Below are 16,839 nucleotides of genomic sequence, written 5' to 3' on the forward strand. Positions count from 1 at the left end.
CTTGGATTAAAGAAAGGATACACTGAGATCTAGTATCGACTACCTATGATGGATTAAAAAAGCAGAAAGTTGCGCTTCTAGGTTAAGGATACTACTGATGACTCTATATAGCGGTGATGGTTCGGGTTTCGTCGGAGATGGCGATCGGGCATGTGGCCACAGACATTGATGTCAGCTTCAATGGTGTTTTAGTGAAATGAGGGAAGCATGGCGTAGAACGCGGAAAGACTAACTAACCGGTATGGTTGATTTTGGAAGGGGTCATCCGAGGTAGCGGCAAAATAGCGATGACTGCTTCTAGGTTTGGTGGTGACCGCGAACAGATATAGGAACGAAGACGCTCGCGTTCCAGGAGATTGGCTATGAATTTTGAGGAACCGTTTGAAAAAGCATGTTCATATAACCCGGGAACACAATACTATGGTATGGATTTTGGTAGATCATCCACTGAGAGAAAGAACGATCAGCATAGATGAGACGGGTGATGGCTGTGACATGCTGTAGTTGGCAAAGGCGTCCTGGTCGTGTCGCTGCACAAACGGGGATGGGCTCCTAGGGTAACGTAGAAGACTCCATGGGACACGCCGTGACGTGGTTGGTGCATCCATATGACTTTCGGATTGATGGGGGACGCGAATGCAAATCCGGTGCGCGTGCAGAACACGTCTAAAAACCGAACAACGGGTATGTCGATCTTGATTTCGATAGTTTGGCTAATCTACTGGCCGACCTGGTTGGTGAGGGCATGGGGAACATCATGGGACATGCACCGGTGAAAGGGCTTGGTGATTTGACCTCTGGTCGGTCGGGAACATCGATGCCAATCAGCTACAGCGCGGCTGTCTCGCGAATGTCCGCGACAGCGATGACCATGGCGGCGTAGATCAGGCTTTGGCTGGGACTAGGGCTTGGTTAGAGACTTAGTATGATGCTAAAATAGTAGTAAGAGATGAGAAGAAGGGGTCCTCACATTGCTTTGATGGTCGAGGAAGGAGGATTCGCGGAGAAGACGATGTAGCGCATTACAGGCGGCGGCGGCGGCTCCAGCGAACGGCGGCGCTCCAGCGATGCACGGGCAGGGCAGCAGCGATTTCTAGGGCTTGGGGGCGTGGAATAGAGGTAGGAGAGGGTGTGTAACTCATATATATAGGGCTAGGGGCGGCTGGTTGAGGTGGAGTCCAAACCGAATACGAATCGGATTTGAGTTCGAGTCGGTTACGATTTTCTTTTTCGTAGCTCTCTATTCTGAAAGATGATGAATTGAAAGATTTTGAATTCCAACCATTAAGATCCTTAACTTATTCGCTACTGAGTTTTGTAAAAACATTTTCAAAATCTTTTTCACCCAAAACATCAAAGATAAAGAAAAAGAAAAAAGAACTCTAATGCATTTACCTGGCTCCTAACAAAACTCAGCATGTAATGCATAAGAAATAATAACCTATATTGATTGATTGATTTAGAAAATAGGTTTTAAACCTATTCTAGTGGTGAAGCTATTCAATAATCTTGAAAAATTTTAGAAAATTGAGAAATCTGAAAAATCAGGGTGTTACAATAATTCATTAGTGACATCAAGAAAAATTGCATAAAAGTTTGAGACATCTGTCATGGCCAATCCAGCTTAGAAGATTGAGCATATGAAACAAAGAATGCAAGAGGTGATACATGCTGATGTTAGCATATCAAAGTGCAAGAGAGCCAAGTCCATTGTCATGCACAAGTTGTTGTACTCAATGGAAAGGCAGTATGCAAGGTTGCTTGATTACCAAGAAGAGTTGTTGAGGAGCAATCCAGGCAGCATTGTGATTGTTAAGCTCCATCCAGACAGAACAGAGGATGTATTTCAAAGAATGTACATCTGTCTTGATATCTGAAAAAAGTTTCCTTGCAAGATGCAGGAAAGTAATTGGACTAGATGGATGTTTCTTCAAGGGTCATACCACTGGAGAATTGATTTGTGCCTTAGGTAGAGATGGAAATAACCAAATGTACCAAGTAGCTTGGACTGTTGTTGAGAAGAAAACAAATGATTCTTGGGATTGGTTCTGTGATATTCTATCCAGGGACTTGTAGCTAGGCGATGGTGAAGGATGTGTTATTATTTCAGACCAACAGAAAGGTCTAATCATTGTTATAGAGAAATGGGTGCCACAACCTAAGTATAGGATGTGTGCTAGGCACATCTATGCAAATTGGAGGAAGAAGTTCAAGGACAGGAAGTTGCAGAAGAAGTTCTAGAAATGTGTAAAATCTCTATGTGTTAATCTCTTCAACTATCATAAGGCAAAGCTGGCTGAAGACACACCTGCAGGGGAAGAGACAATCATGAGAACTGATCCAAAGCATTAGAGTAGATCGTGGTTCAGATTTGGATCAAATTGCGAGTCAGTTGACAACAACATATGTGAGAGTTTCAATCATTCCATTGTTGATTCAAGGTTCCTCCCTATCATTAGTATGCTAGAGTGGATCAGGAGAAAAATGATGGTAAGGATCCAACTCAACTTAAGTAAGGCAGAGAACTGGAAAGGATTAGTATGCCCCAATATTTTTAAGAAGCTAAAAGGATACATCAATGAGTCTGCTTTTGAGGTGACTCACAAGGAGCATAGATTTACTGTGAATTTGAGCACAAATACATGTTCTTGTAGGTATTGACAGTTATCTGGTCTGCCTTGCCCACATGCCATTGCATGCATTCATTGGAGAATCGACAAACTTGATGACTATATTGTTCACTGCTACTTAATTGAGGAGTACAAAAGACTTATGAGTTCTGCTTACAAACAGTAGAGGGAATGCATTTCTGGCCAACATCTGACAGGTCTAGACCAATGGCTCCTAAGAACCTAAAAATGCCAGGGAGGCCAAAGACTTGCAGAATCAGGAAGCCTCGAGAGAAGCTCAAACCTACTACTAAGGTGTCCAAAGTTGGCATGATCATAAGGTGTAGGAAGTGAAAAGGGATAGGTCACAACAAGTCCACTTGTGAGAAGAGAAATGGACACAATCAGAACACACCGGCTGCAAGTGTTGGAAAATCTGCTGCACAAGAACAAAATGTTGTGGTAATTACACTACACTAACACATTCCTTTCATGTTGACTAAGTATCTTCATTAGCAATAGGAATTCCTTAAGAATTTGTTGCTCTCTTAGGTTTCATTCCCTACTTCACAACAGAGCTATTCTAACCAAAATAAGAGGAGCTCCAGAGATCAAGGAGACACCAACCCATCACGCCAGAGCAAGAGAAGGTGCTCCGAATTAGGGATCTTGTACTCAGAGAGGACTGGCGCAACAATTCAGAATGTAAGTACCCATACTGAATGCAAGTACTGCCACAAGAATCCACCAGGTACTGAGTTTAAGTACATCCTTTTTGTGCAGCCTGGAATGTCAAATCAGAGGATAGTCATAACTACTGCAAGGTCAGAGTCTCCACACATCAAGGTGGAACTACTTCTGTTAATCTGGAGGCCAATGTGCCAGCCAGAGCAAGTTCAAGGGTGAACATTTATGTCACCTCTGGTTCTGCATCTGCTTAAGTCCATGCCTAGAAACCCAGCAAGAAAATGAGGCCACGCAAGAGCACCAAGCCACCTCCAAGGCTTCTGCCATCTTCTAGTTCATAATGATCTAGTTCTCAAGTTTTTATGTGTGTAATGTGCCGTCAATGTGGCTTATCATACCTAAATGCCAAACTTTGGCTTATCCATCCTACCAGAACTGTGTGCTTTTATGTGTGTAATGTGCTCATAATTAAGTGCTTGTAATGTATTGAATTGACATTCTATAGATTTATATGCTTATTTATCAGAACTAAGTATGGTTAGTTTCTTCAGACGATTTTGTATTTATCACCAAAGTGTTGACAATGAGATATATTCCTACCAGAACTGACATTAAATTATTAATTCACAAATTGAACTCAGATAATATCCACTAAACATTCATTATTGATAGTAAATTACATTGATTCAAGCTGTTAGCACAATAAATAGCATCACAATACAACATACAAGTGTACATATCAGCATTTTCTTCTGCCTCTCTAGCCTGCTAATGCTAACAACAATCTCAACGATAGATTCAGATTCTTGCTTCACACAGCTCGGCAGCGTAGCAACCTCTTCTCCATGCCTCATCTTCAGCTCCTGGACCTCTTCATTTGCAGCTGAAACAACACCTCTAAGCTCATTGTTCTCCCTCCTCAAATCGATAACCACATCACACAACTCGACAAAATTTGTTTGAGAAATGGTGTGCTCTCTGAGTCAAACCACTTCCAATACTGGCAACCCTCAACCTGAGCAATGGCCATGAATCCAAACTCAGGACAACACAAAAACCAAACAAAACTTAAGGAACGAATCAGAAATTCAAACTTACTCGACGATGAGCGCATGCCATGTACCTCCTCGCTGGATTGTCGTCGCTCCATGATAGCCACCGAGCAACTTTCTTCCCACAAGCACAAAACATGGCTGGCTTGTAGTCCAAGGGTCCCTCTCGGTAAGGGATCCATGACAGCAGCCTCACAATCGAGCTCCCCGTTGACCTATCACCCCTGGAGCTCGTCGATCTGGCCATGGTGCCTATAGATCTGAAGGGAGGCAGCGGAATCAGAGAGATAAGGTGATAGTGTGACGCCGATAATGGCATGCGGTGGCGGGAAGCGCATGTGGCGAGGGAAGAAAGACGGTACCCTAGAGGAAGAGAGAGTGGGAAGGGGTTCAATACTTGAAAGGACAATGATGTCGCCTAGAGGGGGTGAATAGACGTTTTGTACAAAAATTCATCCCATTTTATCGTTGGTCTAAACTTACAGTGAAAAATAAACTAACGAATTTTTTACAAGTGAAAATCCTAAATATGCTAGGCTCAACTAGTGCACAATCACCCAAAGTAAGTGTGTAGGTTACAATCCTGGTGTGACAAATATTACTCAAATCTAGCAAAAGATATGCAAGAAAACATTAATTGAAAAATCTTGAAAATACTATTCACTAGAGACTCCGAGTTCAGAGTTGATTGTAAAGTATCCAGAGTTTTTGGGTTAAATCCGGAACCTCCGGGTTTAAGAGAGAATGAACTCGAAATTAAAATTAAACAACGCCTAAAGGGTTCTAGCTCAAACTAAGTGAAGTCATGTGTTACAAGTGATGATTCCAAGTAGATCCACATAGAATCTACAATCAAATACACACAAACAAGTAGATCGAGCAAAATGCACAAATATTAAGCAAGAACACAAGAATACGAAAACAAGGGAGGAGACACGCGATTTGTTTCCCAAAGTTCAAATTTACCACCGTGAATCCTATGTCTCCGTTGAGGAAGCTCCAAGAAGCTGGATCTATTTCAACCATTTTTCTCGATCCACTAGTTTGATCTCTCCCCTTATGGAGGCGAGATAGACCTTCACAAACTTTCCCGCGGCTCACCACAAGCACGAGAGCTCAATGACGACGCCTAGCTGACTAGGAGGTTTCACCTCCAAGAGTAACAAATGTTTCACGAACTTCTTGCAGATGAACTCAAGCGCTCAAGAATAAAGTTTAGCTCACTTACACTCAATCTTTTAATATCTCAACTCACTTCTTTTCTCAAATCACACACTAGATCGGAGTATGAGGGAGTTCTTTTTACTCTAGAAAGTGTTAGCAGCTGCACAAAGGAGGGGGGTGAGGAGATATTTATACCCAACCTTCCAAAACTAGCCGTTACAATATTTTTTGTGCTGATCCGGAGTATCTAGGTTAACTCGGAGTCTCTGAGTAAACTAAAAAAGGCCACAACCTAGACCATAACTCAGAACCTCACCTGGAGTATCAGGAACCCGGAGTATCCGAGTAAATAAAAAATGCCCTAACAGACCACTCAGCTCGGAGCTAAATCTGAAGACTCCGGTCAATCCGGAGTATCCAGGTCAACCTGTAGTATCCGAGTTAACACAATAGACCATCTAAAAAATGATGATAATTTTTGATCTAAAAATCTGATTTCGACGATTTTGAACTCTACGAAAAGCTTATTCAGAGAGCTATACATCCTATCTGAATTCACGATCTCAAACATATTGGATCAAACTAGAAATACTCTGAAACTCAATTTAAACACTTTCCACATCGGACTCCTAAAGCTAACTCTCATTTTAAGTTGGTTAGAAAAATCTTGAGCACTGAGATACGACAATTAACTCTACTTATATTTCTCTTAATAGTACTGCATATATATGATATCAGTGGTTATTTTAGATTTCGCAACTTAGCATAGCAAGCTTACGCAACTCACAAATTGTTCCTCAGGGTTATTTTCTTTGGCCTGAATGCCTGGTCGAGCCCGGTCCGGCCCCACAAATTGCTCTGGTCTACATAGAGGATTTGGATCCCTCCCCACCCCACCCAAGTTTGAGGAAAAAAATTACTAGCTGCAGCCCACACATCCTCGCGCCTTCCGGCATTCCGCCGAACACCTCTCAGGCATACCTCCCATCACCGCCCCCGATGCCGCCGGCCAACTCCACCCCGACCAAATGGCCGAAGACCCTCACCGCCGACCACCTCCACCGCCTGGTCCGCGCCGAACGCGACCCGCGCTGCGCCCTCGCGCTCTTCGACGCTGCCACCGCCGCGTCCCCGTCAACGTTCACTTCCACGCCCGGCCCCATCACCCCGTCCCCGGCCACCGTCTCCCTCCTCACCTCCCGCCTCGCTTCCGCCGGGCTCCTTCCGCTAGCCGCCTCCCTCCTCTCCCGCTCGCGTGCGCTCTTCCCTTCCGCCGCCGCCCTCGAGCCCCCCTTCCTCACCCTCCTCCGCGCCTTCTCCCGCTCGCACCTCCCGCTCGCCGCCCTCCACCTTTTCCGCTCCGCGCCTTCCACCCTCGCCCTCCCCCACTCCGCCCGCTCCTACACCGCCGTCCTCGCCGCTCTCGTGGCCCACTCCCACCTACCCCTCGCCCGCTCACTCCTCGCCGACATGCGCGCCGCCGGATTCGCCCCCACCACCGCCACCTACAACGTCCTCCTCAAGGCCCACTGCTCCGACGCCGCCGCTCCCATCGATGACGCCCTCCGCCTTTTCCGGAGCATCCCCAAAACCGACGCCTGCTCCTACAACACCGTCATCGACGGGCTCTGCCGCCGTAGCCACCTGGCCGAGGCCCTCGAGCTGTTCTCAGAGATGGTAGCGAAAGACATTGCGCCCACGGTGGTTACTTACACCACTGTCATCCACTGGCTTGCACGGGAGGGTTGCTTTGATGACGCCTTGAAGATATTTGATGAAATGGGGAGAAGAGGGGTCTCGCCTAATTTGATCACTTATAGTTCGCTGATTGATGGATTGTGCAAGGGTGGACGTGCAGCATCAGCATTGGAATTATTGGATAGGATGACCAAGGAGAGGAAGTTGCCAAATACAATCACATATAGCTCGGTGATTGATGGGCTCTGTAAGGAGTGCAGGCTGAGTGAGGCAATGGAGGTCTTGGACCGGATGCATCTACAGGGGCGGAAGCCTGACGCTGGGTTGTTTGGGAAGCTGATTGCTGGTCTGTGTAATGCAGGAAGGGCCATGGAGGCTGCAAATTACCTGGATGAGATGGTTCTTACTGGCATTGAACCGAACCGGGTGACTTGGAGCTTGCATGCCAGGATAAACAATTCTGTGCTGACAGCATTGTGTGCTGCGGGTGAACTTGGCAGGGCTTTTCAGGTGTACCAGAGCACAAGGACTCGTAGCATTTCTACAGAGCCGACCACTTTCCATCTCCTTGTTGAGAGCTTCTCCAAAAAGAACAATTTAGAGAAAGCTGCTCGTGTTTTGCTTGACATGCTGTCAGAGAGATGCATCCCTGAGAGGGAAACATGGGATGTTATTATCAGCGGGTACTGGAGTAAGAAGAGGGTGAGACAAGAAGCCGAGGAGATGTGGAACCAGATAACTGTTAGTTGATTCGAAAAATATGGTGCTATGGTGTGCTATTACCTGTTGTGCCCAAACTGTTAGCAACTAGCAAGTAAATCTTGGCCAGCTACTCTTCAGGTATGGTGTGATGATTTCTTCCATGCGCAATGTGTATAAAGATATACAAAATGGTGAGCGTGGGTATGAGTGTGCTAAGGAGGGGGGTGCGGCGAGCTAAATTCCAAAAAGAGAAAAAAAACAAAGAAAGTCCCCCTAATCCAAACACCCAGTAATTGTAGAATATAATATTCATGGTTTTTTAGTTTAGATAATACAACCTATAGACCAAACTATTGCATAGCCTCAATGCTGATAAGTTAAATGCAATAGTCAACAACTTGACATATGCGTCCTAGCAATGGTGTTTGGTTTATCGGCAAAGTGAAACAACTAGTTTCTTGTGTGCTGCATATGCTGTCTTATGTTTCCTTTTATCATTTTATGGATAGCCTAACCATTTGTTCGGGATTATTGGCTTATTGCACAATGGGCCATACGAATGCTGTGTTGCTACCTGTCACTGTTATTTGCCAGCTTTGTTTTTCTTACAAAAAGAAATTGCAAATACTTTAATTTTGCATGCCTATTTTTGTTTTGTTTCCTAACCAAGAAAGAAAAATATCATGTAAAGAAATTGGAAAGAAAAATTCTAATTTTCCTTGTACTGATAAAAGTTTTAGTTTTTTTAGGACGCATGCTAGTCGTTGTGAACTTCTGTTTCGGATGTCCCCAGGACACTTAATCTTGGATTGCATGTAACGAAACAGATGCAAACAATCGTACAACAATAAGTATATCATTCCTAATTGTTCAGTAATCCAAACAAAGATTTTGATAATTGTACAATGTGTAAAAAAGATGTATAATATACAGTCCGTCAGTCCCCATCATGTGCAAAGCTTGTTTATTGCAACCTGCAATCTCTTCAACCATTCACCATTCCTAATTGTTCAAAAACCCAAACAAAGATTTTGATACTCGTACAGTTTGTCAAAAAGATGTATAATATACGGTCCCCATCATGTGCAAAGCTAGTTTATTGCAACCTGCAATCTCTTCAATGCAGTGGATACACTTTACATTTGCGTATCTTCGTTGGAGATGCATCATTGATAATTCAAATTGTTCAACAGCAGAAGCGAGTCAAGTGACTATGAAATTGAACCAATACAAATTTAATTCAATGAGTAAATGTTTTATTTTGCCTGGTTCTGCTGGTATATCAAATGATTTCATGCTTTTGGTACAGGTGCCCACCGTTTGTCCACAGTGCATATTAAAAGAAGATAATATATGTCAGGCATAGATTGCATACACAAAATCAATTTGTACATGTTGAATAATTTCCTTTCTTACTACTAAATGAATCGAAGCTCCAAAATCCTAAGGCATTATTGAACAAAGATAGGTGCTGTAATGCATTATAAATCTGACCTCCTACTAAAGGGGCTTACAGCTGATTGATTTCTCAGCAGGAACTAGAACGAACATACGTTTTGAAGACCCCATTAATGTTGAGACAGTGGGAAGCCAATGGCATGTCGGGTGGTTGGGAAGCTAACAAACAGCATGCTTCTAATAGCAACTGGCAATGTTGTGAGAAGTTCCTTTGTATACTCGGATGGTAAGAAGCAAGACACCACATTTTGGTCGAACAGTGCGATTGCAACAAAAATCATTGCCGAAACAATGGCACGCACAAAGTCCAGAAACCGTATCTTGTATTCCGCTGCTGAAAGTGGGTCGAGAGGAGCTCCACCGTTGATGACCCGCAATCCATTGAATGTGGCGAACCCTTATCGTACCTTTCCTTCCTCATCCTTGAAGCTATCTGTGAAGCTGAGAAGAAAGCAGGATAGTGCACAGAGCATCACGAGCACTCCTGTCATCATCTGATTCATGTTACCGCAGTGGCCTTGTTTTGCAGGAGCTGGAAGGAAAGTACAGTGCAGTGCCTGAAGGAAGGAGTTTGGCAAGGTGCCCAGTGCTCTGGTATGTCTGGCCTATTGCTTTCTGCATGGGGCTCATGTTGTTGTTGCCATCAGTTCTGTTCGACAAGAGAGGACGCCTCTGATCATGCTGCGATTCTGCATCATGGTGTGGAGCAGCCATTGTTGCTCCCCTCTTAGTTTAATTCGGTATAACAAGCCTCAAGGGATATTATATCGGAGATTCAGCGGAGAGAAGACTGGCGCTTCTGCCTATGGTGTAATGGAAGGGATTTGAAGGGTAAGTAAGCTGGTGGTCGGTTTCTGTTTGCTGCCCATTTTGGATGCCCTTGCAATAAAAATAGGAAGCAAAACCGAAACAAGCTGGGAGTTTTTTTAGGTTGCTGACGAGAGAAACACTAAGAGTTTTGGTGCTCACTCCAGCTGTTTTAACGCACATTTGGGTAACTGCGAGAACAGTAATTAGTACTAGCGGTGTAAAGCATTCGGTTACTATATGGTAGTCACGCAAATGCATAACTATGACCTTCGGCTTTGTTTTCTTCTCCGGGGGAACTGGACGTGTTAAGAACCAGGAGGAGGGCAATTTGCTATTGTGGTACTGCGTCCAAAGGTCGATATCCTACTAGGTGAACTGATATGTGAATGTTTTGTCGATAATTGGTAGAAGAATCATGTCGTCTTTACTTTGCTGTGTTCTAAGTGAAAAGAACATGGACAGGTTGTAGGCTCGATGCCTTGATGATATGGTCCTGCCACGGCAATAGTTTTTCACTTGACTAGCATAGTTTAACAACACTCCGCTCCCCCTCTCTCTGTATCTACTGGTCATTTTCCGTAGCTGTCAAGTCGAACACATTATCAACGGACAACGGGCAAACTTTTGCTGGTTCTTCCTTTTCTATTTGCCTCGTATTGAAGTTACAGGACTAGGGTAAAAGGCAGGAAGATAGCTTGCTATAAAAAGGAAGCCCCAAGACCACGGAAAGTGAGACAGGCCGAACATATATGGGCCGACCTGTTGATCAAAAGCCCAACCTAGAGCCACCTGGTCATCCATTGATGCATAGTTTCAGAACAACAATGCAGGCAAGCATATGCTTCCATCCCCCCTCTCTCTCTAGATCTCTCTTTCTCTCTCCATGAAAAAGAAGAAGAGCATATGCTTCCACGCATGCCATATGCATGAGACAATAAAATCAATGGAACAAACCATTTTAGTCTCCGACAAGTAAAATGCTTTTCTTAAGACAAAATCTCTTCTGCAGTGGTCCACCTGCTCATCCAGCAGCTTTGCTGACGAACGAAAGATACCAACACGTATATTGCAGCATATCATGTAGCGCTCACCAGGAGTCTGGGGGAACATTGTAAATTGCCAGTACGACAGCATATGTCTTTAATCATGTGTTTCTCTCTTTCCATCCATCCTGCATCATAGCATGATCATGTAAGTAGCTTTAGTTCAGCTAAGCACCCATATAGCGGTAGATGATCTTGTAGTTTATGTATGTGTACATAAATTTTCCTCAGCGTAACTCTAGAAAAGAAATACGCTATAATATAGCTTCTCGTTAATTCGTTCTCGGCAAAATTTATGATGACCTTTCCGTGGTAGGTTATATCACGAATGACCATATCGAGCTTAATTAGGTACATGCATTCTATCAGTGGAATTCAGAAGCAACCCTAAATATCAGTGTCGCATGAAGCAAGTAACATCCTTTCACTCTTTAAGGTGGATGTGTCTTTATCCACTTTGCAACATATCACATGAATGTTCCACAAAGAGCAATACATGTATATTAATGAGTAAATTTCTCATTTGCCACTGAGAATTCAACAATTCACTTGATGTGCCAATGCAGCACCCATATGTCATTAACACATTGAGTGACATATAAAAGAATTGGTGAATTTTCAGTGGCATAGGAGGAATTGTCCCATTATTAAGATGGCAATCTCCTTACCTCCATCTGCGGGCTCCGCTGATGGTTCCCTAAGACTTGTCATCATCCCCTCGCAGACTGCAGATTCACTAAGCGCATTTGAGCCCAAGTGGCGGTTTGGCTCGCTCAGCCTAGCATCGACCTGACCAAGTGACCCCATACGGACTCAGTACACGATTGGTGGATGGCCATCACTAACATCCAGCACTCCCTGTGTAAAGGAGTCAGATCTCTCATCATATTGGTTTCCTAGGAAATCTGGAAGAAGCAAAATCGGTGTGTTTTTGACCATCAAGAGCAAGCCATGACCCAACTCGTCCAGGTCATCAAGGACGAAGCTTCTCTTTGAGCATTCGCGGGAGCGCGCCACCTAGGGCGCCTTGTAGCGCAAGAGTAGGACGTCTGTTTCCGGATTGGGATTTTGCCAGGATCCTAACCCTTGTGTTTTTCTTTTCTTTTCCAGCCTCTCCTTTAAACTTTGTTCGTTGCCCATTGGGATTTCTTTTAATTAATTTAACAGGCAGTGGTCCTGTCGGTTCGGTTCAAAAATAGCAGTCTCCTTTTATTTTTGCCAACTACCCGGCAAATTTGGATTAGTGGAAATTGTGAGGTTTAGCTTGCCATTGTGCGTGGTAGCTTTTTAAAAGCTCTTTTTCTATATTATATTTTTTATACAAACATTAATTGGAAGAATCGTAGCTAAAACAACAAAATTTCAAATTAAAACTACTAATGATTCCTATAACTAGCTACATTTCACAGCATATATAGCGCAACAGCTACAAACTAACTGTAGGTCCAAGGTCTGATGTGTGTGCCTCCCCACGCTCCACTAAAACTTAATGGGGGCAAATTATCCTATAAAAATGCTTGTAATAATTACTAGTGAAAAAAAATGAGTATTCATAGAGGCAAGAAACTAATTAATCTGACGACAGTCATTATTAAAAAATATATATTACCTAAGTGAATTGAGGCCCTCTTTGAAACAAAAACAAAAAGAGTAAATTTAAAAAACATGCAACTATTTTGACACATATTGCAAAAAACTACAACTTTTAGTGCTCATTTAAAAATCTATAAATATTTTGACATATATTGTAAAAAACTACAACTTTCTCACGGTAAAAAAATTGTAGTTTTTTGCAACATGTGTCAAAATAGTTGTAGATTTTTGAAATAGACACCAGAAGTTGTAGTTTTTTTTGCAATATATGTCAAAATAGTTGTAGGTTTTTAAAATTTACTCAAACAAAAATAGACAATTTCTTTAGAAAAAAAATCCTATGATGTTCCCCTTTGAAACAAAGAGGCAAGCCTCTAAAGATCTTATGAATTTCATACATAATACCTTATTTCATAGGAATTTTTTGATAAATTATAAAACATGAATATCTCTTGGAAAAATGCATTTGTGTTATTTCTCTTAAAACTCATGGGGGTTTCCTGTGTTGTAACAGCCCAATTTTTGCAAAATAAAATTTTCTCAAGAAATGTTAATCCCTTTTTGATAATTAAATGAATTTGCTTAAGAAAGAATAAAGAAAATGCTTGGGAAGAAAAGAGAAAGAGAAAAGAAAAAAGACCTTACCCGGGCCCTCTCTCCCTCTTGGGCTTCCTTTCTTCCAGCTTAGCTTAACCCACTGTCCCTCCCTCTTTTTCTCTTCCTCTCACCGTAGCCCACTGCCTCCCTCTGGCCTAATCCTTGCTCCGGCCTGCCCACCCCCGCTCCTCCCCCCTCTCCCTGGCCCAGTCGCCCGAGTCGACTCACCTCCTCTCTCACGCTCACACGTGACCAATCGGCCCAGCCCGCCCCCTCCCTTCCTGCGCACGCCACCCTTTGGGCCACACTCGCGTCAGCCCAACCTCTCCCCCTCCCCCATGCGCTTGCACTTCTCACCCGTTGCTGCCAAGTCTCGCATGTCAACGTTGTCTCCTACCTCGCGCCCCTTTCTTCTATGTGCCACGTCCGGCACAACCACCGATTCCGGGCCGAAGAAGGGGAAGCCAGCTCACCATGTCCGCACAGATGGAAGGCTCAACCATAGAGAAGGAAAGAGAGATCAACGACGCTCGGATTTGAAGCTCGGCAATTAGGAAACACACCACGCAAGTCCCGTACCCTAGCCCGACGTTGAATTCGCCTCCTCAGCCTATAAAAGCCCCCCAGACCCCTCACAAGCATCCTCAACCTCCCCACATCATTTCCTGCATCTCTTCCGAGCGCAAACGCCACCCCAGAGCCTTCCCACCGTGCTCCGTGCACAGATGCTAGGCCGCTATGCCGCACTCCGATACCGACGTGCCCCCAAAACAGGTTCACCATGACATGGGTATCCTACGCCATCGCTCACCGTTGTAATTTGGCCACCGGAGCTCAACTTTGGCGACCTCTCGAGCCCGCGCCGCCATGTATGCTCATTGTCGTCGTCGCCCAATCGCTAGAGCCGAGGTAACTCGCGCTTCACTATTCAATCCCCAACATACGATTACGATTAGATCTTCCACGTACCCCTTCACCTCTACCCCAGTCAACTTACATAATCCAAGTCAACCATCCACGTCAGCATGCCACATAGGCATTTTATCTGACGTAGCAAGCCTCGTCAGCAGCCCAAGCCGAGTCAACATGCCACATCAACTTTTCTTTTCCTATTTTCTTTTAATCCTCTGCTGACATCAACCATGCACAATAATTCCCTTTTTCCTTAGGAAAATAATTCATAAATATGAAAATAGGATTGTCTAAATAATAAAATTGGGTAAAATTCTTTAATACTCCTGATAATTCTTTATATATCTTTTCCAATAATAAAATAAATGTCTAAATTATATTTAATATTTTTAGTGTTAAAAGTAATAAATAAAATTCGGAATAATGTTTTAATGATCTAGAATAATGTTTAATAGGTTTTCTTTAATGTTTTTAATTATAAAAATAGTAAATAATTATAAAAAATGAGCTTTATTTAGTAAAATAATTTGGAATAATCTGTTTTAATTCTTTTTAGTGTTTCTTAAATTCCTAAAAAATCCTTTTTAATTCTAAATAATTGCAAGAAAATTAAGAAAAATCCTAGAAAATACCAGAAGCCTCCAGAAAATTCCAGAACAATTCTTACGCCTTTCTTTCACCCTTCCAAAGCCATATATCCACCGTCGCAGTTCCTATCTAATCATTTCCTTTGCCATAACTCACCAAAAATCATAGAAATAATAAATCGAGCTATCTTGTGTGATTTTGGCTCTTTCTTGGTTCTTCGTGTCTATTGCCTTGTTTTATTTTGCGATTAGACACCGATGTCTAGGAGAAGGAGTTTGCAGGTTTGTAGAACCAGGAGTTTGAGGATCCCGTTGAGCACTAGGGTAAAGTCAAGTTGTCTTTGATGCATTTTGGTCCTCAATTTCTAAATGATTTTTGTTTTATAAAGTTGCATGCTTATAGTTGTCGGTGGGAAACCCAAGTTAGGCTATAGCTTAGTTTTCTCATACCTACCTTGTCACCACGGTTTTGATGGTTCAAGGGTAGAAAGGCTTAGCAATGCTTGGGCGTTGGATCACACTTGGTATAATAACTTACAATAGTTTATGCAACATGAGATAAACTTGTGATAATGTTTTTAGCAATATGGAACTTAGGGTATGGGCAAGTTTGGCATGTTGGATTGGCTTGTGATGTGTTCCAGGCCAATGTGGGTTTATCAGATAAATGGTGATTCCCCTCTGTTGGATGATGACGGTCTTTCCCATACCACATTAAGGACCGGTTCATGGTGTGATCGGATCGAGTTTTACAATACAACCACAAGTTTATTATGGGATGGGCCTAGCTAACTAATTAGTCTCTTCTAATATAGTGTAGACCTGGTGGTGGAATGAGGAATAGATGAATTTTCTTGGAATCGTATGATGCAAGAGGGGGCTTCGGTTGTTGAGGATATTTGTGTCACACGGCAGTAAAATCTTAGCAGGTAGACACTTATTGGGAGAAACTTTGTAAAGGTCTTTACAGTGAGAATCCTAGCAACACACCTTGGAAGTGTGTAAGTATTTGATCAACATGGGCATAACAGATAATCACGTCTTTTAGGTAAAGTGTACAATTCTGCAAAGTATAAAACTGATTAATCAGTCATGCTCACGGTCATGAGCAGTGAGGAATGACACACATGATTAGAATACACTATTTTCGAATAACTTTGGGATGATGATTCATTCATGGTTGTGGGAACCATGTTTGAGGTGGTCAACTTCGGTTGAGTTGGTTTATGTCAAGAATGTTAATTCTTGAGGTTATTTAATTTAAGCTATTTACTTTCGATTTATTTAAATGAAGCTTTATTATTGTGATTGTCTTCATTTCGTTACTTTACCACAACTTGCAAAGTACGAGACGTATTCACACTTTCTATAACCATACTGCTCAGTCGGAGAAAATTCTGAAGATTACTCTGAGGATAGAGAATTCTAAGGTGGTGCTCTACATCGATTGCTTGTAGGAGATGCAGAATAAGAAGATCACGCTAAGGTATTTATTTTCTTTTGACCCTTGAAGGTCTTCTCCGTAAGAACGACTTTTTACGTTAAGTTAACGACATTATATTTTGTTTATTATTTATGAAGTCCCTATATATTGAGATTGATTATTGGCTCAATATATAATATAGGTATTAGTTTGTCCTTAGACCAGTCCCGACATATGTTCCGTCCAAAATGTAATTTATCAAATATTACTTTGTTTTGTTATTCTCTATATTAAACTTGCATTCCAACGAAATTCTTATATTTTCAAAATCTACAAGTATTTTAATATAGGTTACGAAAAACTATACCTTACTGGTGGCTCTATTACATAAAACTACAACCAGCTCGCGTTGATCTCCTGCCATCATCCTTTGCGTTTGGGAGCGGTTAGGTGACCGCCATGGGTCTTTTCCTGGGCAGCTATAACGTGCGCCTATTCTGGCCT

At 42.7% G+C, this 16,839-nt stretch overlaps 1 protein-coding gene and 1 pseudogene across 1 annotated transcript; one reads left to right on the top strand and one right to left on the bottom strand.

Annotated features, from left to right (window-relative positions):
• Positions 1-6,415: 6,415 nt before the first annotated feature.
• Positions 6,416-10,607, top strand: LOC133917319 (pentatricopeptide repeat-containing protein At5g46100-like). The gene is made up of 2 exons (XM_062361226.1): positions 6,416-8,050; positions 9,448-10,607. The coding sequence occupies exon 1, from the start codon at positions 6,512-6,514 to the stop codon at positions 7,958-7,960; it is 1,449 nt and encodes a 482-aa protein (XP_062217210.1). The 5' UTR covers positions 6,416-6,511; the 3' UTR covers positions 7,961-8,050; positions 9,448-10,607.
• LOC133884526 (protein DMP6-like) lies at positions 9,481-10,084 on the bottom strand (annotated as a pseudogene).
• Positions 10,608-16,839: the final 6,232 nt, after the last annotated feature.

This window comes from Phragmites australis, chromosome 1, assembly GCF_958298935.1.
Source record: "Phragmites australis chromosome 1, lpPhrAust1.1, whole genome shotgun sequence".
NCBI lineage: Eukaryota > Viridiplantae > Streptophyta > Magnoliopsida > Poales > Poaceae > Phragmites > Phragmites australis.